Below are 25,568 nucleotides of genomic sequence, written 5' to 3'. Positions count from 1 at the left end.
ACCTCAATTTCCCGGGAAGTCTGTGAGTGCTGAGGGCTGTCCAAATCCGCAATTCATCAAGTCCCCCGGGGGCCTCACTCGAACCTTCTGCAGACTTCCAGAAAGTCTGCTTTGGGTGCAGATATGATGTATACCATATTTATTTTTAAGACATTACTTTTTTATTTTTGTTGTTCAAGTTTATTGATGTAGTAAGGTTTGTTACAGCTACCATGTAATACAGCAGAACTGCACATATCATGCATAAGCTGCCAAATATCACTAATGTTCAGAGAAGTACTTGCAAATGAGTTACAGGGTCAGGAATTTCAATCCATCTCCATGGAAACACATGAGGTCTTATGAGTCCTATCTCATGATGCATTTCATCCCCTCGTGGTCCAGCACCATCAGAGACTTCACATAAAAGTTCACAAGTCTGGAGGATGGACATTTGGATTCAGCCTTTGAAAGGCTCAGCGGCACCATGTGTTTGTGGTTTTGAGTGAAATCTCTGAACAGCTATGGCATGGCCATGAAGTTTTGTAGATTGATGTTCTCTTTCAGATGAATTGTAATTACTGTGGTGTCTTAGCTTTACACCTTGAGTCATCTTCATCACTTTAATTTGACTAATACTTAGTTTTATGACCCAATACCTGCAAAACAGGTTCCCAGCAGCCTCAGCTGTACTTAGGTTTGGTACCTTTGATGTGTGAAATCTGGGACACATGGACGTCCATCTCTCCCCCATTTCACCACATTGACAAAACAAATTGAATTGGGTTGAATTGATTGGGTTGTGGATGCGGATGCACGGCAGTTGCTAGGTAATAAGATAAAATTCTGTATTACTGCTACCAATCAAATAAAAGTGTAGGCATGGCCATTGGCCAATCATCGACGGACACAGGAGTGGACATGAACAGAAAGATACCAGAACAACAGTGGAAAGAAACAAATGAGGTTTTATTTGAAACTATGAAATTCTAAATTAGAATTGCATTTTAACAAAAACCGGGATAATTTGTGTCCTGGGAAAGAACACTGTTTTTACGGGACAGGGAACAATCCCAGGGAAACGGGGACTGGTGGAAACGTTAGCTGTACTTTGTGTTTAGTGCTAATTAGCAAATGTTAGCACACTTAACTAAGGTGAACATGGTAAACATTATAGTCTACCTGCCAAACTTCAACATACCTGATAAATATTAACATGCTAATGATGTAATTGTAAGGGGGCTAGCATACTTATGTTAGCATGTAGCCTAAAGCACTGCTGTGCCTAAGTACAGCTTTATGGAGCTGCTAGCATGGCTGCTGTTGGAACCGGTCTTCCCTCTGTCTTTCAGTCCTCCGATCTGTCGGGCCGAGGCAGACCTGACTGATGGGAGCCACAAGTTCTCACCAAACTCTGAGTCGTCATTAGAGCCCCAGAAGACCTGCGGTGAGTCTGCTAACTCTCCTTGTACATTGCACACATGCACGCACACAGACATATACATGCTTCAGAGGCCATCCGCTCACTGCCTCACTGACTCAGTCCAAATCATTTTGGAAACTCATCCTTAAGTGGGTCAGAAGACCAGAGTTACTGGATGTACTCCCTTTCTCCTGTTAATCCCATTAATCTACAGGAAGAGCTCTTTCATGGTGCAATACTTTCATCTCACCTCAATATTTACAGCTAATCTCTCACGGTCTGTCTGCTTACTATCTTTGTCTCGCTCTCTCTAACTTCCTCTTTCATCTTCGGCCTGCAACCTTTCTCCTCTTCCTTCCTCCACATGTCCTCTACCCTGCCTTTATTCTCTCCTTGTCATTTCGGATCTGTCATGGTGCGGTTTGGATTGATTTGTTGTCTTCTCCTCTGCATCTTTCAGGAGGTTTTTCCGAGACCTATGCAGCTCTTTGCGACTACAATGGAATTGGCTGCAAAGAAGAAGTGCAGTGGGTGAGGAGACTGTATAAAATCACTTCTGTCTGTTGTGCTTTTATGAGACCTTAAGCTACTCATATATTTTGTGCAACTGGAAAAAACTAGGATCTCTTTTATGTTAGCGTCTCTGACTTTCTCTTTGTTTGTTTCTTTTCCTCTTATCTCCCCTCTCTTTCTTTCTTGCCCTGCATCTCTGCTCCAGGATGTTGACACCATCTACCACTCTCAGGACAACAGGGAGTTCAACTTACTGGATTTCAGCCATCTTGACAGCAGGTGACATAGTTTACTGACATCTTGACTACACCCAGGCTCATTACGGCACACGAGCGTGCACTGCTCAGAGAGATACAATAAACTTATGCCAAACTCAGACTGCAGCAGTGTACGGTGCAGCCAGTGTGTGCGTCTGTACTCCAGCACAATGGATTTGAAATGAAGCTGATAATGGCGGTAAAGTGCTGACTTTCAGCATTAATTTGAGATTGTTTACATCAGCTTTGGGGGCATTAGGGGACAGAAAGTAATTGGACACAAACTCATTATATTTTATATTAGTAAGTTCTGTTGCTGTCAGTGTCTGACTGTCTGTGACCCGTGGACATCAGCAGACAATTGGCATGCGGCTTTGTGGCGCTCTGGCAGAACTGTGGTGCAGCCATCTTCATTTTTCTTCTCGTGTTTGCATTGAAACGCCTGCTCAGTTGCATCGGGATCTCATGACTGCTCAACCAGTTACTTTAAGAACATTTCACTGAAAAGCCCAAAGCAGATCATTATTTTAATTATGGGTATGCAGTAGTTCTCTATGTGGTGTATATATATCTATAATAAAGCTTTACTGGTGTGAGTTAATCATAAATTCAGCAGCACTGAGAGACTTTTCTTCAGGCTTTTTTTTTTTTAAAGCAATGTGCAATGCACTTCATCCTCCCTATCCACACATTGTGAACAGATACAGACACATTAGTTGCTCTTCTATTGCATTCCTGACAGAGTAGCTGCTTAGGGCATATTCTGCCACCTCCAGAGGTTGATGCACACGTCGTTCTGAATGGAACTCCGGGACCTGTATTATTAAAATCCATTTGCAGTTCCCCCCAATAACCACAGGTGTTGCCAATAAACCAGGCCTGAGATCTCGCTGACTTTAACTGAAGCTGAAATTCACCACCTAACCTGTTTCACTGAAATCCACTGTGTAGGAGTGCAGACCCAAAGCAATAAAACGGTATCACTGTGCTAATACTTCCTGACTGCTCTGTACTTTTGGAAGATGTTTCTTCCTCCTGCATGAATTCTGCATTATGCTGTTTTGCAATATTGTTTCCCAGTACGGAACGGTGCATCTCTTCAGCTGTCAGTCCTCGCCTTATCCTACATTAGAGTGGCTATTTGTCGAACAAGACCCTCCCTGGATGAACTGATGTGTGTATTAGTCTTGTATTCTCTCTGTGGCTTACTCTCTGTCCTATATCTATGTTCAGTTTTGTTACAAGTTTGGGGAGATCATAGAGAAGGGGGATGATATGCTTGTCAGAGGCAGAATCCAGGGCTCGGAAACAGCTGTAAGATGCCATATGTCTTCTCCTCCAACCCCCCCGCTGCTATCTTTTTTAAGTCCCCCGTTTCCTTGCCTAGATGCATTGAGGAAGAGTGTACTTGTCATTCCAGTGCCGCCGATCATAAAAAGATTTTGGCAGCTGACACATGCAAATGGAGGATTCAGCCTAGCTTACTTGTCTTTTGTTCGAGGAATGTTTTGTCCTGAGAAAACCCTGAGGCCTATGGAATCTCTCTACCTTCCTGTGTGTAGCGACAGCAATCCCGACCAGGGAGGATACGTTCACACTTAAAAATGCATATCTCATCACAGGGCCGGAGCCTTGCTATGCTGGTAAATCAAAAAGCCATTCATAGAAGCATGATTGCAGCAGCAACTCATGAATATATTAATGTCTTTCATATTGAGAGCTAAAATCACTGCATCACTGTTGTTTTTCCCCCGATATTTTACAGTGTGTGTGATGAAGAGAAAGGCTTTGCAGGGCAAGCTGACTGCGTATGTTCTTTTTTTTTTTTTTTGCTATTGTTCCCTTGAGCCCACAACCCAATGATAAAGACTCTCCTCCTGCTTTTCTAGAGAGGCTGTGTCAAATCTAAATTAATAGTGGAACCACAGATGTCACGAAAGAATCACAAAATCAAAGAAAAAAGGAAAAAAGAAAGAGTGTAAATGACTAAAGAAAGGATCTGAGAGTGGGTTTTCACATGACCATGTGCCAGAGACTGTTTGTGGTGCATTACTCTCCTGTCCCCTCCTTGTCCTTCTGCATTTCTACTCCCTCCATCTCCCCTTGATTGAGCCCGTCTAGCGTTACCGCGGGCGACAGGGCGATGCTTTTTCTGCTGACTGCTGTCCGTCCAAACACCGGCTCATTCCCCGTGACAGAAAGCGGACACCTTTTTCTTCTCTGGCCCCGTCTCATCCTCTTGTTATCCACTTCCTGTGTTTTTCTCCTCTTTCATGTTCCTCAGCTCTCCCTGTTCTGTCTTTTTGTGAATCACCATCTTTTGACTCAGATTTTCACACACACACACAGACACACACACAGTCTGCCTGTCTCTGTTGGTTCTATCTTGTCACTACAAGTTGACACCATGTTGTAGAGGGGACTGTGTGTGTTTGTGTGTGTGTTTGTGTGAAAATCTGAGTCAAAAGATGGTGTGTTTGCATATATTTCTGTATGTGTGTGAGAGAGAAATTGTGACACCTTGCCGCACCAAGAAGTTCTTGGGGCACCTCTTGACTTGACGGTGTCTCCTTTGTTTGCATACACACATACTTACTACTAAAAAACTCTAGTCTGGGTACAGTGCCCAACTTTTCTGCAACTTTATGCCTGTTTAGTTGTTTTTTTTCTGTTACTGAAGCAGGACAACAGCTCCACAGCTCAGTGCCACCATCTGCCTCACATGTCACTGTTACAGCACCTGAGTCACACAGCAGTGAGTCACTACACCACAGCTTCAAAATCCAACTGGTGACAATGGTCGGTTGATCCAACCAGCAGTTGGATTGAATATTTATGATCCACAGAAGATGACTTCAAATGATTTTTTGGTGCCCTCTGACCTTTTACTCGGGTCAGAATGTGCCCCTCTCCGTGGCGAGGATATTTTCATAAAGCGCTATAAATATTCATGGTGCCCACAGGGTAAATAGTAATGTTCTCTGTGACCTCTGCTGACCTTTCGTCAATGACTACAAGAAGCAATTTCATTTGTTCATAAGAAATATGAGAATCCGACCGGCAGATTGCCATGAAATTTACAGAGCATGTTCACCCTCCCCAGAGGATGAACCCTGTGTATTCTGGACGCTTCACAGCCTTCCTACTGCTTTACCTGCAAGCTATTTAATAATCCAACAGGCTTGTTGCCATGAAATGTTCTTCAGCACATTCATGCTCCGAGGGAGATTTTGATTTGAATGACCCCATGATGTTTTCTCCACCACCACCACCTCAGGACAAACTCTTATCTCAGCCCTGCTAATTGTGAGAATTTAGAGGTGGAGGACTGAGCCAGGCTCCCTGTTTCCTCCTGTTTCCAGTCTTTGGAACCAGCTGCTGATTGTTGTCACGTATGAATGATATCAATCAACTCATCTAAACTCTCTGCAAGAAAACAAATGAGTGTGTCTCCCAAAAACTATTGCTTTAGTTTCTACTTCATTCAGAACATGCAAGGGAGCCAGAATAAAGAATAGGACCTTGGTGCACAAAAAGCTTCATTCTTGTTTGGCCTTACAATTAACCAGTAAGATTTTGTAACTGTACTTGTGAGGACCATCTATATTGTTATGCGTGGCTCTTTCAGAAGCATAACAAAGAAGGGAGGTCTTGAACAAAAAAAGTATGAAGGCAATGGTGTCGTGTGAGTGTTGCATGCAAGAAAAAATAAAAGAACTAACTTATAGTACCTGCGCAAAACTAAACACAATCCAAAACCAAACAAAAAACCTAATTGGGTTTCTGAAAGGCACCAGCCCTCCAGGAGGGCTGAGGGACAGGGAGAGAGACAGGCCATCTTCAAACCCACAGCTTATACAGGCTCCAACCAGGTCAGCCAGTCAGGCAGTCAGGAAGAACCTGAAAAATAAAGAAAGGAAGCGAGAACAGGCCAAAACAAATAGTCATATGGCTCAGGGCCGTCACATTATTACATCATTTATTCTACCTTAACCTTTACCCAGAACTGAATTTAACAGGACCCTTTACCCAAAACCCACTTCTTCCATCAGTCCTTTTATCTTAAACCCTCATGCTAACACACTGCTAATCCCAACTTTTATCTTGACATTATAAATCAAAGTCCTGAACCTGAATTGATTGAAATGTGAAGAACTAACCGGCGACAGATTGACCTGCTGTGCCGCCATGACCTCATGTACAAGTACAAGACGACACGTAAAACACCAACACACTGCACGACTGAGTGAGACATCATAGAGGTCAATTACATGTCCTGCTGTCAAAACAGGACTCAACAGCCAGTGCTGATGATGAATCCTGACATGTGCATCATCTGCTGACACACACACACACACACACACACACACAAATGCAGTTAGAATGGACTGGTCTGATGGCTGGCATGGTAATGAAAAAGGAACACAGCCTGTAGCCATTTTACTCCTCTGAGATATACTGTAATGGCCTGGCTACTGCAGTTACTGGCAACAGGACCCTCCCTGGCTGGATTACACTCTTTCCTCCTCTCTCTTTTGTTCACTTTGTCTTTTTTCCTCTGTCTCCCCACACTTCCTTCTTTCTCTCTCTCCCTCTCTCTGGGCTTATTCTCCTTCCCCGTGCCTCGCCTCTCTCTGTGCTGCTGCTTGTTTGTCAGATGATGTATTGCAGGTGTAGCAGCAGTGTGGCTGTAGTTGGACCTTGGAGGATTCTAAAACTCTCTCTCTCTCTCTCTCCTCTCTCTCTCTTACCTTCTCTTTGTACCTCACAGACACACACTGGATTGTCTGTGGGCCCTGTGTCTGTTTATGTAGCAGTGGATGTAGCAGTATTTGAGGTCTGTAGCTGGGATCAGACTGTGGCTTTATTGAATAATCCACTGACCCAGGCATCGATCCTTACATCTCTCTCTGTTTTTTTTTTTTTTCTTCTTCTTCTCTGCTTCTCCTCCTCAGTGGGGCTGCAGTATCAGTCATCTTTTAGAGAGCAGCCCTGCCCAGAGTGTTCTGCCTGTCACGATGATAAACTGCTTTTCACCAAAGCAGGAGCAAAGAAAAAGTTTGGCCTACGATAATGTGAATTTATGGATCAATGACATCAAATGGTTTTGAGCAGATGGAGTTCGCTAATTTAAAGATTTGCATTTTATCTCTAATGTGTGTGTTTGTGTGTGTGTGTGTGTCTGTCTATCCATTCCAGGGACTTGGCTGTGATTGTGGCATCCATTGCATACAACACCTGGTTCACCAAGCTGTACTGCAAAGACATGCGCATAGTAACTATACGTTTTATCTTCCTCTCTTGTAAACCTTCTTGCCAGATGTAGACTATCAATCAGTTTTCTTTATTTAGTTTTCCTCTCCTGTGTTTCCTCTGCTAGCCTGAATGTTTGTTTGTATGAAACGACTTCTGTAACTGATCATTTGGCAAATTTCAGTCCAGATGTGTTTAAAGAAATCTCTGTCAAATCATGGTTGTCGCATTTTCTCAAATCATAATCAAATTAAAAAGGCAACGTTGTAAAAGCACACGGAGTCGAGTTACACTGTGCAAAGTTTTATGAACCTATTTAAGACGATGTGAATCTTTATTAAATATTCATAATGTGCATTAGAGTTAGTAATATCCATCTAATGTGAACTACATAGAAACAGTCTTCAAAAAGCTAAACAGAATAATTTGAAAGGCAGGAATACTGATCATTAAAGCCCCCACAAAACCTTGAATTTAAAGGTGTCCTGTGGATTTTTTTTTTCTAAACAAACTAAAGCTGTTTATATTCAGTGTTACTCACCAAAACACATTGTGTGTATCCTTCAGTTCAAACAAAGGGACAAATGTATTTCTTCCTCCATAAAACATTTGCAAAGCTGATTTTATTTCTATTTTCAATCTGGTACTGTTTACACAGCAAATACTCATGAAAAACAACCTTAGTTATTAAGATTCATAGGAGCCTAACACACAAAAAAACATACATTTGGCATCAGATTTTTTGGAAGCCCTGAAAGGCAACTGGTGGTTTGGGGATCATTATAAATTGTGTCCCTTATTATGTCCCCTATCTGTAATTCATATTTAATATTCACCATGAGGCTATTTAGCTTAATGGACATGAGAGCAATTTCATAAATGACTGGTTTCATTAAACTGCTCTAATAGTGTCAAATCTGTGCAGTACAGTTCACTTTCTCTCCTAGATCTGTCCATGTGAGCCGGAAACCTGCGGTCAGAAGTTCATGTGTTATTTGTTTTTCATCAGGGGTCAGAGGTGGTGGATCAAGTTCTGCACACAGTCAGCAAGTCCAACAGTCTGGAGGAGCTCACTCTGGAGAATGCAGGACTCAAATCGTAGGTTTCCTCTCTCCTGACTTCATCATCATCATCATCATCAGCCCTGCCTGTCACCTCCCTTTGTGTAATCTAATTTCCTCCCCTTTATTTCCCCTCACCCCATCACCTGTCAAACAGTTCTCCACCTCTCCTCCTTTGCCCTTTTCCATTCTTGTCTGTCTCCTTTTCCCCCGTCTTTGTATCCTCTCTTTTCACTTCCACCTCTCTCATTTCACCTCCTCACCTTAGTTTTTCTCACCTCTCCACTTCTCCTCACCCTCCCGCTCCTCCTCACCTCCCCTGCTGTCTTGACCTTTCCAATTCTGTCTCTCCTCCTTTTTCTCTCCCTCTAACCTATCTTAACCTCCACTCTTTCATCCAGTGAAGCTCCAATAAAGATCCCTTTTTTTCTGCCTCTGGCAAGTGTATTGTTTCTCCACTGACACATTAGTGAGATTTTGGGCTTTACCTGGAAAGACATTTCACCCTCTATGCAGGGCTGGTATCATTTAGCAGAGTAGTTTCCTTATTAAGTATTAATTGAGATGAATTGGCTGCCTCGAGGCAAGATGATTTACTGCACCATAATGATGAAGTTACCAAGTTTTTAAACATTCCTTGTATTAAATCACTTCCAATAGAGCGGGCAATTTTTAGTAGAGGCTTTCCACAAGCACTGCACCAAAAGCTGAAACCACAAGTATGATATGCTAAGTGAGGCAGGATACTCACACAGTGTATGACCTAAAAGGCTCCCTCTGAAATATACTTTGTGATTTTAAATACACAAACTAATTGTGAACTTGAGAAGGAATCCTGGGCACAAAAATAAAAGTATAGCACAAAAAAAGCTGTTTTTTATTCATCCAGCAGTCAGAAGCAAAGTTTGCATTCATTTGGAGTTAATGTTTCTGGCCAACAGATGAAGGAGTTGAATATTTACTCCCATTTAGATCTGTTTTGGTCTTCATCAACTCCAGAGGGAAATAACTGACACTTCATAGGCTAAACTATTTATGTTCACTAGCTAGTTGCTATTTCTGTCATTTTGCTGTTTGGTGCTAGGGGAGGTAGCACACAGTGGGTTTATTAGACCTTAGCAAAATTTGCTGCGAACCAAATTAGCCAATTTATTATTTAATTCAGGAAAATTCTCATAAATTAAATCTAAAGAATTAGTTAATAACTTAAGAATGACTGAGAATCTGACCAGGCTGGCAATGATTTAAAGGTCCCATACTATAGAAAGGTAGATGTCCATGTGTTTTTTGATTATAAAAAGTATTCAGAAACTGAGCCTGAAAATGAGCTGTCAGGACTTCTGTAACTCTGTGATGTCACAACAAAGCAGTCACTGCTCTCAGCCATGCCCCAAGCCCCACCCACCTGGACTCACCATCCAACCTTGTAGGATTTGGTTTCTCTAAGTGTTTATTTGAAATCTGACTCTGAGCCTCTCTTCTGATTGGCTGACTGACCTGTTGTTACTAGAGCTCCAGAGAGAAGCCTGAGAGAGGAGATGTGAAACTACACTGAGATGGTTTTTGGTTCGTAGTGTAAGAAGTGTAAAATATGGACCTCTACTGACGTTACTTGATGCTTAAGACACATTTCAGTCGATGCCAGAAAAGTTCCACACCCAGCCCTTCTCCACCTCCTCATCTGTGACCATAAAGTAGTGACTGTTAAAAAAAATCTAATCTTTTACTGTCATGTATAATTTAAATGCATTTCCCCTATATTTCACCTTTACAGCAAAACATAATTCAAATTGATTTAAATTTCTGCACAGTGACAAGAAAACGTACACCCGTCACTAAGATATGATTTATTTATTTTTATTTATTTTATCAGATGCATTAAGGTGAAGTAGGGAAATGTGTCCAGCAGATTTACTCAGTCCCAGAGAGCAGTATTGAATTAGCAATTCTATAGAAAGCTTAATTTTCCTTTTTAATGTTTTGTCTCCAGGGATTTTCCGCAGAAGATGGCGTCGGCTCTGTCGGAGAACCCAGCCTCTGTGATCCACTCTCTCAACCTGGCTCATAACACACTAGACAACCAAGGTACCAGCCTTGACTCTGTGAATTCTTTCTCCCTCCTTCTTCCATCTGTCTCAGGGAACCTGCGGTCGTTCTTTTGCATTTATTTGGTTGCAGCTTTTGTTTGCTCTCAAAGAATTCAAAATCAATCTCTGTCCTCACAGAAGCCTCATTATCTGTTTCTCTTTCAAGCTATATGTCTATGATGGGTCCTTCTCTTTAGAGAAATGCTTTTATTTTTCAGTCTCGCCCACAAGTTGCCACACAAACTAAACCTCTTCTGTTTCTCTCCGCACACACACACACACACACACACATACACACACACACACACACATAAAAAATATATATATAAAATCTAGAGAAATGCACATTTCAATTGTGTCAATTGTGTATTATATATCAACCACTATATACCTCTCTGCCCTGTGTGTGTGTGTGTGTGTGTGTGTGTGTGTGTGTGTGTGTGTGTGTGTGTGTGTGTGTGTGTGTGTTTGTGTTTGTATGCCAGGGTCAGACTTTGCTTGCATGCAAATATCACTCATTAGTTAATTTCTGCCCCACCCCGTCTGACACATGTCACTTCCATTTACTTCAAATAATTCTTTGTGCTCACACTTACCACCCTCTCTTTATGTGTGTGTGTGTGTGTGTGTGTGTGTGTGTGTGTGTGTTTTTTTTTAATGTGTGTATTGACAGTGTGTGCACTTACTTCATTGTGAGTAGAGGAGAAAAAGTTGCAGCCTTAACTTCCATCATAATAGTAAAAAAAACAAAAAAAACAACCTATGATAACAGCAAAGAATGACTGTCAGTGCTGTGCCTGTTTGATTACAATTTGTTTTCTTACTCTTTTTTTCGCCTTTAAAAATAAGAGCTCTGTACATGCACATTAATAAAAACTGAGAAAGCCAGGAAAATGCAGGAACCAGGAAATAAGGTTTGGCATTACAATAAATTCCATTTTTAATAAAGCTGAGCCTTTCACATTATCATCATGGCTGCAGAGTGTCTTTAATCAAATTGCTGAGCTGAAAGTATGTGTTATGTAATCTAGCCTGGCATATGGAATTCATATGGGTTTGTCTCTGCACTGGTTATGTGGGAGATGGTGAGGCTGTGAAGTATGTTGGTGTTATGTTCTTTTAGCTGTAGCAGGCTTTACTTGTGGGTTTTAAGTGTGTATATATAGTGTTTGTGCATGTTTTGGAGGAGGTGTATTTGCCACATAGCTTTTCATTGTTATGTGGCAAAGCTGTGTGTGGGCTGACTTACTGTCCTAGTCATAACTCTTCAGCAGGGAATGGGTGTAGGACTGTAAGCAGCAATTATTTGAGTCATCTGTCAGTTACTTTCTTGATTCAAATGGCTCATATTGTCCAACTAATGTTCCAAAATCAAACAATTTTCACTCCACGAAACCAGCAAATATTCATATTTGATTGGTAGAAAGCTTAAGCAAATCAGTAGATGCTGATTTATTTGTCAATCAATTAATTGATTAAGCAGGTAATTTTTGGGGCTTTTGATAGGTAGGTATGCATGCTTTTTTGTGATCAAATGAGGCTTTTATTTTCTCTCCTCTCTCCTTCTTACCAGGAGTCTCCAACCTGATCCAACAAGTGTGTCGCCTCAACAAGGGATTGCGCCTCCTCAACCTCTCAAAGACCTCCCTGTCCTCCAAAGGTAGGAGTGTTCCTCTGAGACACAGCAGACCCTGTGTGGCAAGCTCTGCTCACAAACGCACAAATATGCTGTAATCGATGTTCAATTCAATTTTGGAGCTGGTGTAAAAACAGTGTGTCTTCATCAAAGACGACTCACCAGAGTGGAAGCTTTCAGTAAAATCCAGGTCTGAACCCAGATTCTTCTGTTCAAGAAACAGTCCCACAAACCACAGCGCTGCCCCAAATGCAGTTTCATTTAGGCTGACAGTTACTCACACAGATCAACAGACCGATGCTTGTTCAGTATGATCCATCTACCAAATGATAATCAGGCCAGAATCATAAGTAGTTGATCTGTTTTTCCCCTAAAATCCTACAAAGGCATTAGTGCAGTGTCCCTGATCTGTTGCTTTTATCCTGGACAGTACAGCCATCCTCAGTATTACAGCAGATTCCAAAAGATAACATTGATACAAATGTAAATCTATACATTAATAGCCTGATGGTATTTTTGGTCATAATAATATATTACAAGCCATGTTTTATAGCATTAATGGTTAATGATAATTATGGTTAATTATGTTTATCTGATTTAGCTTATATGATGATTTTATCTCTTACCAAGTTGCAGTGGAGTAGTACGCTGCCATACGAAGGCAAAACACAGGAACTCCACGCTTTGTCACAACTGAGTTAAGAACTAAATCTAACTAAACTAAACTAAAGTTTTTCATGTCTGCTGCATATTTACCATATAAAAAATGATGCTGTGGAAGATTCAATTGTAAATGTAAAATTAGCAGTAACTACAAAAAGAGGCTAGAAACCAAACCAATCCACAGTAACTGTGGTTATTTGCACCCACATATCTCAAGATAAAGTCTTAATGTTAGCTAAATGAAATCATTTTTGAAGGAAAACAAACCCAGCTAAATGCCAGCTAAAGCTAACTAGCATAGCAGAGTAGCAGTAACTATTTACCATATGATGCTTGTAGAATTATGTTGTTTAGTGTGGTTAAGCTACCTTTAAATTGTATTTAAATGTATTCAATTGTAAATTATAATGCTAATTTCAATATAGATATAAGAGATTCATTTTTCACCTATGGGCTGCAGGTGGTTAAGAATCAAAAAAAGTAATTTTCTGAAACAAACTATAATTAAAATGTACAAAAAGGTCCAAGAAGACGTTCAGGTCATTATCAGTATTTTTTTCAGTTGTTGTCTTGGTTCAGTGGCAGTATTTTGGTGCCTCCAATTTCTCTTCATCATCTTTGAGATGTTTATACCGCTTGATTTGAGTTCGGCTGTGGTAAACAGATTAATAATGATAGATTAGTCTATCGAGTTAAGACCTTTTCACAAGCCAAGAACATGAGACACCTTACCCCCAAGCTATCTCAGGCCCAAGACCAATGTTACCATGGTAATAATCAGTGACCCCAGCGCTGAGGTAATAATTTGTGGTTTGCTAACGTTGTTATGGATAGAGCAATGAGAAGTAGAAAAGACCAAATCAGATTTTTCTTTTTGTTGTTACACTTTTCACTGAATTTAAATAAAATAGAAAAACCAAATAAAGCGTCCTTGTAGCTTTTGAATTCTTCCAAAAGACAAACATTTTTTGCTGGGATAAATGGAGCTCAGTAGTTACATGCTGTTCCTCGGTCTGCCATTTTTTTAATTTAAAAAAAAACTCTTAATTTACCCAGAATTCATTGTTGCACAGTCAAGAACTACAATGCTTTATGCAACAGACGTCTAATTGAAGTCGGACATTTGTTAGATCTAAGCCTTAGTCAAAATCTATCTTTGTGAAATCGGCCCCAGATGATTGGACATCATTTGGAAAGACACACACATGTCTATATAAGCTCTCACAGCTGATGATGGGTATCAGAGCAATAACTCATGAGGAGGAAGGAGCCGTCTGCAGAGCTCAGAGACTGGATTGTGTCGAGGCACAGATCTGGGGAATGGTACAAAAGATTCTGCTGCTTTGAGGTTTCCCAACAGCCATGATCCTTCAGTGGGAGAAGTTTGGAACAACCAGGACTCTTCCTGGAGCCGGCCACCCAGCCAAACTGAGCAATCTGGGGAGAAGCCTTTGATGGAGAGGTGACCAAGAACCCAGTGGTCACCCTGGCTGAGCTCCAGAGACGCTGTGTGGTGAGGAGAGAAACTTGAACTGTTTGGCCTCAATTCTATGCGTCATGTTTGGAGAAAACCAGGCAGCGCTCATCACCGGCCCAATACCATCCCTACGGTGACGCATGATGCATGGTGGCAGCATCTGCTGTGGGGGAGTTTTTCATCAGCAGGGACAGATTCGACACGATACACTTATTGTCCCCATGGGGAAATTTGTCTTGTGCTGCACATGTAACTGCCTCCATAGTAATATAAGACAAATAACAAACACATAAGAAACAACATATAAACAAAGCAGCACAAACCATAGCAAATCACAAGCAGAAAGGCCACATATTGCACATTACACACACTGTGTGTGTAATATCACACATATTACACAACCAGTGATAAAATGTGATTAAAAACACCATGAAGCTATCGCACAACCCCTCCAGCGTCAAAGCAGCATTATTTAAAATTTTAATTGAGTTAAGCACAGATGAGTTTTTAAAACAGTTGGCTTTACATTGTGGGGCTCTGTGTTGTCTGCCAGAGGCTACGAGCTCATACTCGGCATGGAGAACACGAGACGGCTCGGACAATCTTCTCTGTGCTTGCCTGAGAACAGACTGCTTTTATATAGTTATATTATTGGAGGGACTGGTTTCATTGCTCCCCATGACCTTCACCGGATGCTGAAGGAGCAAGCTTTTAACTGCACAGTGAGATTGCACAGTGAGAACATATTCCTCCAGTCCACCTCGTACAGCCCAGGTCTGCGTAGGAAGCATAATTGTATTATCATGTATAACTACTGGACTGTGCTCCCCCACTGACTTCGGGTCAAGGACCCTCCCCTAGGTTTTTCTCACATTTAAAATGAGATGGTTGACATCACACCACTGCACAGAGCTCTCTACTGAGAGAAACGGAGATAGACAGAGATATTCTTAGTGAAAACCTGATCCAGAGTGCTCACCACCTCAGACTGGGCTTCACCAACAGGACAAAGACCCTATAAGCACACACCGCAGGAGTGGCTTAGGGGACAACTCTGGGACTGTCCTTGAGTGGCCCAGCCAGAGCCCTGACTTGACCTAATCAAACATCTCTGGAGAGATCTGAAAATGGCCATTCCACCGACTGTCCTCATCCAACCTGACAGAGCTTCAGAGGATCTGCAGAGAAGACTGGCAGAAAATTCCCCCAAATTCAGGAGTGCAAAGCTTGTCGCGTCACACCCAAGAAAACTCAAGGCTATAATCGCTGCCAAAAGTGCTTCAAACTATGTTCTGAGTAAAAGGTCTGAATACTTATGTCAGTGTGATGTTTCAGTTTTCCCTTTTTTTCTGTGATGGGGTATTAAGTTTAGATTGATGAGGAAAGAAAGGAATTTAAATGATTTTCGGGAAAAGCCGCAACATAACAAAATGTGAACAAAGTGAAGGAGTCTGAACACTCTGAATGCTCTGTGTGTGTGTATATATATATATATATATATATATATATATATATATATATACACACTGTATATAAATAAAATATGCCACAGACAATGACCTTCATACCCTGCTGGTGTATGTTATGAATGGGAAAATCACACTAGTGTGGTTTTTCAAAGGCAGTGGATTGACACAGTGATTCAGGGGGAATGCAGTGATGGTGCTGACCTTCAGTGGTGGGTGTCGGGATGACTTTGCAGAGGGCTGGGCACTTTGTTGAATATTTATAGATCTCTCTCCCCCTCCCACTGCCCCCTCCCTCTGTCTTCTGTCTCCAAAACACCTACACATATGCCGGCACAGGCACGCACACACGCTTGAGCCGCACACGTGCACCAGGCGAGTGAACCGGCAGATGCATCACGCATGTTTTCACACCTTCTGCTCCCACACACACTTGACACTGTTGCACAGACCGGATGGCTTCAGAAAAGTCTCCACTCGCTACAGAATCGAGCAGCGGATAGATACATAGGAGGAAGGGAGGGGAGGAAGGGGAGGGTACGGGGGTAGGAGGGGGGGGGATTAGACACCCTGTCCCCTCTTCCCCTCATTTCGCTCCTAATCGCTACAAATTAGGGATGAAGCAGCTTAGTGCCTTGCCAGCTTCGGAGCGGCACATGCAGTCGCTGGCTCCCAGTTCTAAAGAACAGGGAGAAACAGACTTCCTACCACTGCTGGCTATAATCGAGGACATATGGTAGAGTGAATAGCGCACAGAGCAGTGATGGTTGTAGGCTTTTTTACATTTTTTTTAATTTCTCACTGCTAGACACTTCTCCTGTGTTGTTGTTGTCGTTGGGTCTATATTTAATCCCCAGCTTGCCGTGGCGTGCTGCGCTTTGCATCAGTGTTGCAGGGTGAGGATTTTAATGAGGGGTTCCTTCAGGCCTGTGGCTGTAATTGTGTAGTGATCTGATTTGAGAGAATGGTTTTCTTTTTTGTTTTGCATTTCAGGGTACACTTGGATACTGGGATTGGAGGAGAAAAAGTGACTGGCCTACTGCAAAAGCTCTTTTCATACTTGCCTGCCATATGAGCCCCCCAGTCTCTCCGCAATTATTCTTTTTACCGCAGAGCCTCCTCAGCCTTTTCCATGATGAAGTTTTATATTCATTAGTTGCTAATAAGTCACGTCCAGAGAAATAAATTGACAACAGAGTGATTATAAGGTGATTAAATGACTCAAGGATGCATATAACATGTTTATCCTCACCTCCTTTTTCCCTTCTCCTTCCCTTCTTCCCCTCTGTCCCCCTCTCCTCTCCCCCCATTAGGTGTTGTTTCTTTGTCTCAGGCGTTGTGTTCAAGTGACGACTACTCCAATTCTCTGCTGCATCTGGACCTGAGCAAAAACCCCGGGGTCCTGTCTGGAGATGATGCCACAGTGAGGGACACACTTAAACAATTTCAGTGCCCATTAAAAGGATTCACCTCCGCTCGAAATTTGTTATGTTTTACGTGTGTGTGTGTGTGTGTGTGTGTGTGTGTGTGTGTTTGTGTGTTTCATCCAACTGTTTTTATGTGCATTGTCAATTTGCACATATAAGCTGTGTCCTACGTCAGGGCCCGCATCCTTCAGACGCTGCATTTGAAGGCAGCAGCACAACTAAGATGTCCCATTTCGAAGGCTCCTTCAAATGGGTCAGAGAAATGTGTCCCTCTTTTCCTGGGCCACGAAGGATCCAAGGGGTGGATGCTTTGTGGCCCAACCTATCCCAAGATTCAATGCGCACTGGTAATGAAAGCAAACAAAACCGACAAAGAACACGAGAATTACATTTTCAAAAGTAAGAATTGGATTCAACTCAGTTCAACAGCTAATGGTACAAATGTGAAAATCAAGGGCCTTAAACCTCTAATTATATGTGAAAACAAAGTTATGTGTTGTTGTATGAGGTTGCTAGGCAACACAAAATGGTCTCATTTCGGTTCTTTTGGGTTCACACCTTCGTAGCCCACGTCCTCTGAAGGATGCATCCCCTGACTTGGGACATAGCTATAAAGTGACTGTTACCTTCCTGAAATTAATACATGAAACAAACATGAATGTCATCACATCCATCACATTTTCTACAGTTTGTTGCATCCTCTTTTTCTGCAACCTGACATCAGCTGTTTATCACAGTGCACCCAGCTCATAATATTGTATAGAAACGTGTTCATTTGCATTTTATTTTGCCACCTTTCTTGGACTTTGGTTATAATCTGTGCTTGAATGTAGTGGAAACATGACTTACTGTTTCACAACATTTAATCAAATCAAACCAAAGTTCTGGTTTTGAACCTGTCAGCAGGCTATGTTTGCATGTTCTCCTTGTGCCTGCGTTGGTTTTCTCCAGTTACTCTGGCTTCCTCCCACAGTCCAACGCATGCAGGTTGATTGGCGACTCGAAATTACGTAGGTGTGTATGTGACTAGTGACGAGAGTGTACACTGCCCTCGCCCACTGTCAGCTGGGATTGAAAAACGAATGAACGACTGGATTTAATGTCACTTTTTTTTTGACACTGGTCAATAGGGAAAGAGTCTTTAGGTGAAAACAGATTTTGACAAAGTGATTTCAATGAATCACAAAAATAAACTACACATTTGCATAAATATTGACACCGGTCTTCTTTGTACAGCAGTGAACTCTGTCAGGTTGCTTGGGGATTGTGAGCAGACTGCATTTTAAAATTCTGGACTGGGCTGATTCTCAGCTCCTCCAGTATGTTAGTGTTGCTGTTTTGTTTTTCTTCTGCAGCTTTGGCTTCATACTTGGGCTCACTTCTTGCTGGGGAGTAAATCATCTCCCATGTGGCAGACTTCTGCAAGTCTGCAGTCCCTACAGCGTGATGCTGCCACCAGCATACTTCACACTGGGGATACTGTGTTTATGATTATGAAGTCTGATGGCCAATAAGCTCTGTTTTGGTCTCATCAGACCACTGAAGCTTCTTCCAGCTGACTTAAAAGTTTCCCATGTACCTTGTGGCAAACTCTGGCTCAGATGTCAGGTGAGTGAGGGGCTTTCTCTGTCCCGCTTCACTGTGAAAGATGAAGCATTCAGCCAGCTGGAGTTGCATGCCTGGTCTGTCCAATCTGCACCTCTGAAGCATGACACTCCTCCAGAGGAGTCACAGGTCTCTCAGTGGCCTCAGTCACTTGTCTCCTTGTACAGTCACTCTTGCTCTGCGCACATTTACAGCTGTGGCTGTACTGTCTCTGTTTCTTAATGGTTTAACTGGACCCCAGGGGGTGTTCAGCAGCTTGGAAATGTTCTTGTAAGCGACTCCTGTCTTTTCAGTCAGACTTTTATGGAGTTGCTTGGAGTCTTCCTTTTGTCTTTATAGCAGAAGTTTTGACACAAAGCAGACTCACAAAATCTCAGGCCTACCCAGATACAGATGTGTTTACACTACAAGCAGCTGGAGACTGTTGCATACAGGTGACCTTCATTTAATTATGTGTTTTTTAAAACCCAGTGACTGGACCAGTGGGGAGTTAGGAATACCAAGTATTTTATATTAGTAATTAATTCTGATTATTCTGATCATGAGATGTGCTTTCGCTTTGACAGTAAAGGGTTTTTTTCTGTTGATCAGTGTCAGAAAAGCCACATTAAATCTGCTTTGATTCATTGCTGTAAAACAAAACATGAAAATTTCCTGAGCGGATGAATACTTTTCATAAGCACTGTATATTTTGGCATAAACAGTGCTGTGCAAAAGTTTTGGGCACTAAGCGAGGATGCTTTCAAACATTAATAGTTTTTATGTAACTTCATTACTAAGGGCAGTAAACAGAAAAAAAATAAATACGGCAATGTCCCAAATCATGTAATCCCAGACTGAGTGTATGATGTTGAGATCAGGCTCTGTGGAGGACAGGCCATCTGTCACAGGACTCTTTACTCTTCTCGTCTCTGGAGACAGTTCTTCAGGACTCAGGGTTGTTGTCCTTCTGCAGAGTGAATTAGGGACTGATCAGAACCTCCTTGATGGTATTGCATGATCGATATGAAATAAACATCTAAAGTGCGCCTTTGTCGCACTTGGGTGTGACGCCTTTGCGCAGCACTGTACATTGTATGTCTTTTGTGTTGTTTTCTAAAATACACTCTTGTTTCTCTTGTGCAGAACCTGTACCTGTTCCTGGCCCAGCCCAACTGCCTGGTCCATTTGGACCTGTCTGGGACAGACTGCACCGTGGACTCAGTATGTACTCACTGTCTCTGTTACACTCACTATCCACCTGTCTCTGTCCGATCTCATCTCTGGATGGGACTCAGGCCAAGAAACAGAAAGCCTTTGCGTCCTGAATATGAATGGCCCACAATGCAAAAACACTCACAGTCTTTCTTGGAGCTCCTCTGTGCATAAAGCCTTGAGTGAAAGCTATTAGAAGGCACTACAATACAAACGTATACCCGCTTATGAACTATACAAATGATCCATTGTATGAAGAGCATGCAGGAGCCTTTGTTTCATGTATTTGTCGCATCTTTGTCACTTCAAAGGGATGAATTTGTCTGTGTTGTCACTGTGTCTAAATTTAAACTGCGTCTGCCAGTGTGACAAAACAGTGTCTTGCCGCATTAGCGGATACGCTAGCAGCTGAAAGGATGACAGAGCTCTCTTTCTGAAAGACTTCAGTGACCATGCTTGAATGTGTCTGCCCCTGCTGGTTACTGCTGAGATGGCAGTTCCGTCTGGTTCACCGTGGATACACGAGACTCGGTGGAGAAATGTTGAAAGTTACCGCTGCACTTTTGTCTGTCTCCCTCTGGAAGATGTAGTGCTGGCCAATCGGGAGGTCACATTTATTGTTTATGTCTGCTGCGTTGTCAGTACTGTATTGCTGCAAAGGGGTGAACGCACGGCGGGCAGGGACATGCAAGGTTGGCTCGAGCAGACATAAATATCCTTTTTTCATTTGTCCCTGTGCTGCAGGGAGGTTAGAGGTCAGTGTCAGCTACAGATCAGCTCTGAGCTCCGCTCTTGCTCAGTGACACCTCAGCAGAACAGTGTCTGAACTCCCCCTGTGCCGCCATGATGTCCTGTCATATTACAAATTTTAATCCCATTGCTGACTCTGCTCTAGTACTGGTACAGTTTTGAGGTACAACATTTATCTAACAGCTGTAGTTATTTTGCATATTTGTAGATTATTTTTCATAAAAATATGTAATTAGCTCCTAAATCTTACTGCCATTAAGTCATTATAGTCTAAAATTTGAGTCCTTGATTAAAGGGGGAGGATTTAAGTTTTGTTATTGCTACATAACTAACGTTAGCATTACCAGCTGTTTACTTACCAGTCTTGCCAAGATCTTCCGCCATTGTTGTGTTTATGATACAAGAGGTTATAATTTGTCCTCTGAGCAGCTACTTCCTCAGGGCAGACTAGACGCAACAGTGACTCGGTATCAGAAAATGAGGAGACAGTCTGGCTGGACCAGGGCTACCTGGTTAGCATGCTAACCTCAGAAGAAGAAGGGAAGTGACAGAAATAGGTTGGTTCTTGCAGAGTAAAGGGATGAAGGTTGATGCTAAACTCAAAACGTTTCTTCTAGGCTGGTAAGTGAACACATGTTAATGCTAACGTTGGCTAAGTAGCAGTAGCAAAACTATAGCTCCTTTAATTTAAATAAATGTTTATACAAAAAGGGAAGAAACTGCAGGTATAGTACAAATATTTTCAGCTGTTTTGAGTGCAAGATGAGTCAAGATTTTCTAAAATCAATTTTTCCCAATTCCAGCGCTGCAATCTGCCTGGAGAACATCTGAAACAAAATACCAAAGTGCATTTTTGGTGAATGATTGCAGTTAGCACGAACCATTAACCACCATTAAACACGCACTGTGTGATTGTTTCATAACAAAAGAAACCCTGTGAGCTAGCAGTTGTTTTTGTAACATGCTGACCATAAATAGTATAAAAAAATCACCTTTGAGCACATGAACAATTTCACCAGCCGTATTACAGAAACCTCCAATCTTAAATTAATCTGGTTAATCTGGTATGACAGGTGCAAAACAAACTTTAGGAATCCTATACTTTGTCCAATCTTATATCAGTATAGGAAATCCTAAATACTCAATCCAACATCAGTTATCAACAGAAGTATTTTCATTAAAACAACACTTCACGTCAAGACAGAGGGATTAGAAGTGTTGGCAATATATAGAAAAATTCTATATATGTTCTTTTTCAGTAATTTACAACAACAACGCCAACCCAGGAGAAAAGAGAGAGAGAGAGAGAGAGAGAGAGATAGTGGGCTTAGATTTGTCACCAGTGTTGTCATCAAACTGCAACACATCGTGAGGAATAAGTTCAGCCTGTTGACATTTCACTGGTTGTGTAAAAGCAATAAAAGAGGCACCATGTGCTTAAATAAGTTAGCAAAGGTGGTAGAAAAGTAAAATGTAGGACAGTTTAATTGTTATCCTGTCTTAAGTTAGGATAGGAACATTGACTCATGAACTATTCATCTGTAATGACTTTTTTCCTAAATCAGGTCCAAACCCAAATTACCATGGTTACCAAACATTTTCTGTCATACGGCCCCGGTATTTTAACTCTAAACTGCCTAATACTTAATAAAACATTTCCACCTCGATCCACTAACAAAAATCCAGCTCACACATTAAATATTAAAACTGTTTTATTATTCTACTTTTCTTACTCTTTTACATATAACACTTGAATACTTTTACTGAAAAAGGGTTTTGATGAGAAAACATTAACTTGTAATGGCACTTTTATGCTGTTGTTCTACTTATACATCAGTGAAGGATCTTAATTCCTCCTCCAGCCATGGTTCCCTCTCGCCCTGCTCTCCGCTGTGATATGGCAGCTTCCTACCTTTGCTGCATTTCACCTGTAAACACCTTGGAGCAGCAGCTTGTTGAGCAGGAATCCGTTTCGTGGAGGAATAGCCCAACCTGTGAAACTAATCCTCCTGTTAAAGTGGGCCATGGATTTTGTATTGAATTATTTGCATGAATGGAAGTTGTTGCATCTGTTATTTTCAAGTCCTCAAACTTTGTCTGTCTTCATCTCTTTTAAAACTCCCCTTTAGACGAACAGAGTGCTCTCTGTGAAGGCTGCTTCACGTCCTGTTTTGTTAATTATCATCCTTGAGAGAGAAACTGTCTGAGGGAGGATTTGTCTTTTTTAGCGTTGCCCTGTGGGATTGAATTATTAATAAGTTCCTTTTTTAATCTGCGCTGACATACCATCGCCGGTCGATTAGTCAATTTGGGTGATGGATCACAGTGCCAGAGAAAAATGGATTTGTCTGATAGTTTAACCTCTCACAAGTGATGAGATGCTACTTAGAGTCTTACAAGAAATTGTTCTTTCTTTTCATGTCGGTCATATTCACTCAGAGCTCTCTCCTGTCTCATTAACACACACACACACACACACACACACACACACAGCATCTTTACTTCAGGATTTACTGGGTCAGAGGTTTGTATATATTCCTTCCTATATTTTCCACAGCCCTTTAGTTTGAAAGTGAGCAATGTCTTCATAAGATGAGAGCTTGGTTTGACATCCACTTGGATGGATGGTAGATGAATGACTGTGCTGCAGCATCATAAGTAAGCAGGGAAACTGCAGGTGACACAGCACGTTTGGTTTCTTACGCACTTTTCTCCTTTTTTAATGTGAAACCTGACTTTTGATGGATAGTCGATATAACAAAATGAGGAACTGTAAGTAATTCATTTTTTTTCCTGGTATGGGTAAAGCTTGACTTTGATTCAGTGTAATACAATTACACTTCTTATTGCCCATTTGGTCCTGCTTTCGGGAATTAGTTGACTTCTCTGACAGATGAGCACTTTCCGTATGCACTTTGAAAGACTGGTAGAAACACAGTGTCTGCTATATTTCACTCAGCTGCTGGAGCCAGCATTAACCCTCTAATGGACAAGAGATGATAAAAAAGTACCTGGTCTTTTCTAGATTTTCCATGAGTTCTTCTTCATTTAATGTATTTAGAGTTGTCTATTTAGCATATAGATTGAAATAGAAAACAGTGATCTTAAGAAATGTTTGCAACAGCTTTTAAACATTCAACATTTTTTTAAACATGACAGTTTTAAAACCCTTAAATTTATTACAAAGGTGTGAAATAGTTATACCTCAACGTTTTCTGTGGCCATAAATAGTGGAAACGCTGCAATAAGGTAAAATCACATCGAGTGAATCAATATTTCAACAGCTTTAATCGATTTCCAGGCTGTAAAGGAGTGAAAACTATAATATACTGAAAATCCTCATAACCTCATCTGGGCAACGTTTCCAGTGAGATACAGAAATGTATTTATTTATTCATTTATTTTTACTTTTGATACCAGTTTTATCTACTTTAAATACAGGTGGTGGGTTTAGTCCATTGGCTCCCAACCTTGGATTTGAGGCCCCTGGAAAGGTTCCCAAGAGAAATCTGAGGGAACCTTTGAGATGATTAATTGCAAATATTATATTGTGAAATATTGTGCTTTGATTAATGATCTAAATTAAACCATCTGAGAAGTTTGGATGGGAATTGTCTCTTTGGTGGAACTGCTAATAACTCATAGACATCTGAAACGTGACAATGGCCCCGACTAGATACTGATTTTCTATATGTTGTCATAAGCCAGAAAGGTTGGAGTCGCTCTTTAAATCTTGAACAGCTCCTTGTATTTTATGAGGTTTTGTCATATGTTGTTTTATGGAAATATATGGATTCAGTAAATGTATGCATTGTCCAACACTGAACAGTAACTGATCATCCCAGAGTGTGAGCACAAAGCCAGTGACTACCTGAGACAAACTACAGTTCTGGGGGTCAGGGCCCTGCTCACATGAACATGGTAGTAGTAGTACATCTTACTAAGTGCTCGTGGCACATCTTGAGCTAGTAGTCGCAACAGATATACAAAGGAAGCCATATTGGAAAATTTGTCATTCACTTCTGATGATGCTGTATTTCTAAGAAATTACATTCAGCAGAAGCTAACTACACTTGTGTTGTTTTATAACCTTTATAAACATTGTTATCTTGAACAAACCCAAGCATGTGGCTCAAAATAATAAAACCTTACTTTACGAATGGGAAAGAGGTCTCAGACCTCTGGACCCTGCTGTATATCTATCACTGCAGGGACATTTTTACTGAAGAGGCTTCAGCTGAAATATAGTAGCATCATCTTTTTGAACCTGTCCACATGTGTCAGCTTTAATCTGCGCTGCAACCATTTGTGCAGCCTCATAGCCAAAATAACTGTTGCACAACACAATCATATTTGCTGTAGTGAACATAACACAGCCCATTTGTCTCCCTGTCTCTCTGCCAGTTGTTCGGGGCCTTGCTGCGAGGCTGCTGCGCTGACCTCTCCTACCTGAACCTGTCCAAGAACTCTTTCTCTCACAGGTGGGTGTTCACCTCGAGTGTAAATTCCTGTTAACTTGTTTTCAGTCTTTTTTTTAAAGCACGCAGACACATTTGTTTTCTTGCTCTGACTCAGCCAAACAGCTCTGGAGGAATTCCAGTCAGGAGGCAGCGAGCAGAGCGAGCATCATCATTTATTTTCTGCTGTAGATTAGTGTTCAGCCCTGGACCTCACTGGCGGAATTAGCGTGCACGCTCGCCTCACGCCGCTCATTTGTTCTGCCTTGTGCTGTGTGTGCGTGTGTGTGTGTGTGTGCGTGCGTGTGAACACATGCACG

General features: G+C 41.6%; 1 protein-coding gene across 5 annotated transcripts in view; it reads left to right on the top strand.

The window, feature by feature from the left end:
- The window catches only part of carmil3 (capping protein regulator and myosin 1 linker 3), an 87,830-nt gene that overhangs the window by 21,396 nt on the left and 40,866 nt on the right, over positions 1–25,568 (top strand). For 4 of the 5 annotated variants that reach the window (XM_071491927.1, XM_071491926.1, XM_071491925.1 and 1 more), the window contains 10 exons: positions 1,332–1,426; positions 1,863–1,933; positions 2,121–2,194; positions 7,372–7,447; positions 8,435–8,523; positions 10,477–10,571; positions 12,147–12,233; positions 17,129–17,238; positions 19,973–20,050; positions 25,196–25,272. In XM_071491927.1, the coding sequence (XP_071348028.1) occupies positions 1,332–1,426; positions 1,863–1,933; positions 2,121–2,194; positions 7,372–7,447; positions 8,435–8,523; positions 10,477–10,571; positions 12,147–12,233; positions 17,129–17,238; positions 19,973–20,050; positions 25,196–25,272 (852 nt within the window). Of the gene's footprint in view, positions 1–916; positions 946–1,331; positions 1,427–1,862; positions 1,934–2,120; positions 2,195–7,371; positions 7,448–8,434; positions 8,524–10,476; positions 10,572–12,146; positions 12,234–17,128; positions 17,239–19,972; positions 20,051–25,195; positions 25,273–25,568 lie in introns of those variants that run through there. The other variant, XM_071491929.1, reaches the window with a different exon arrangement.

The sequence above is a fragment of the Trachinotus anak genome, unplaced genomic scaffold, assembly GCF_046630095.1.
Source record: "Trachinotus anak isolate AG129_WGS33_773 ecotype Australia unplaced genomic scaffold, CSIRO_AGI_Tana_v1 ptg000012l, whole genome shotgun sequence".
Lineage (NCBI taxonomy): Eukaryota > Metazoa > Chordata > Actinopteri > Carangiformes > Carangidae > Trachinotus > Trachinotus anak.
Note: the sequence above shows the minus strand (reverse complement) of the source record. Positions and strands in the feature narration are given on the sequence as shown.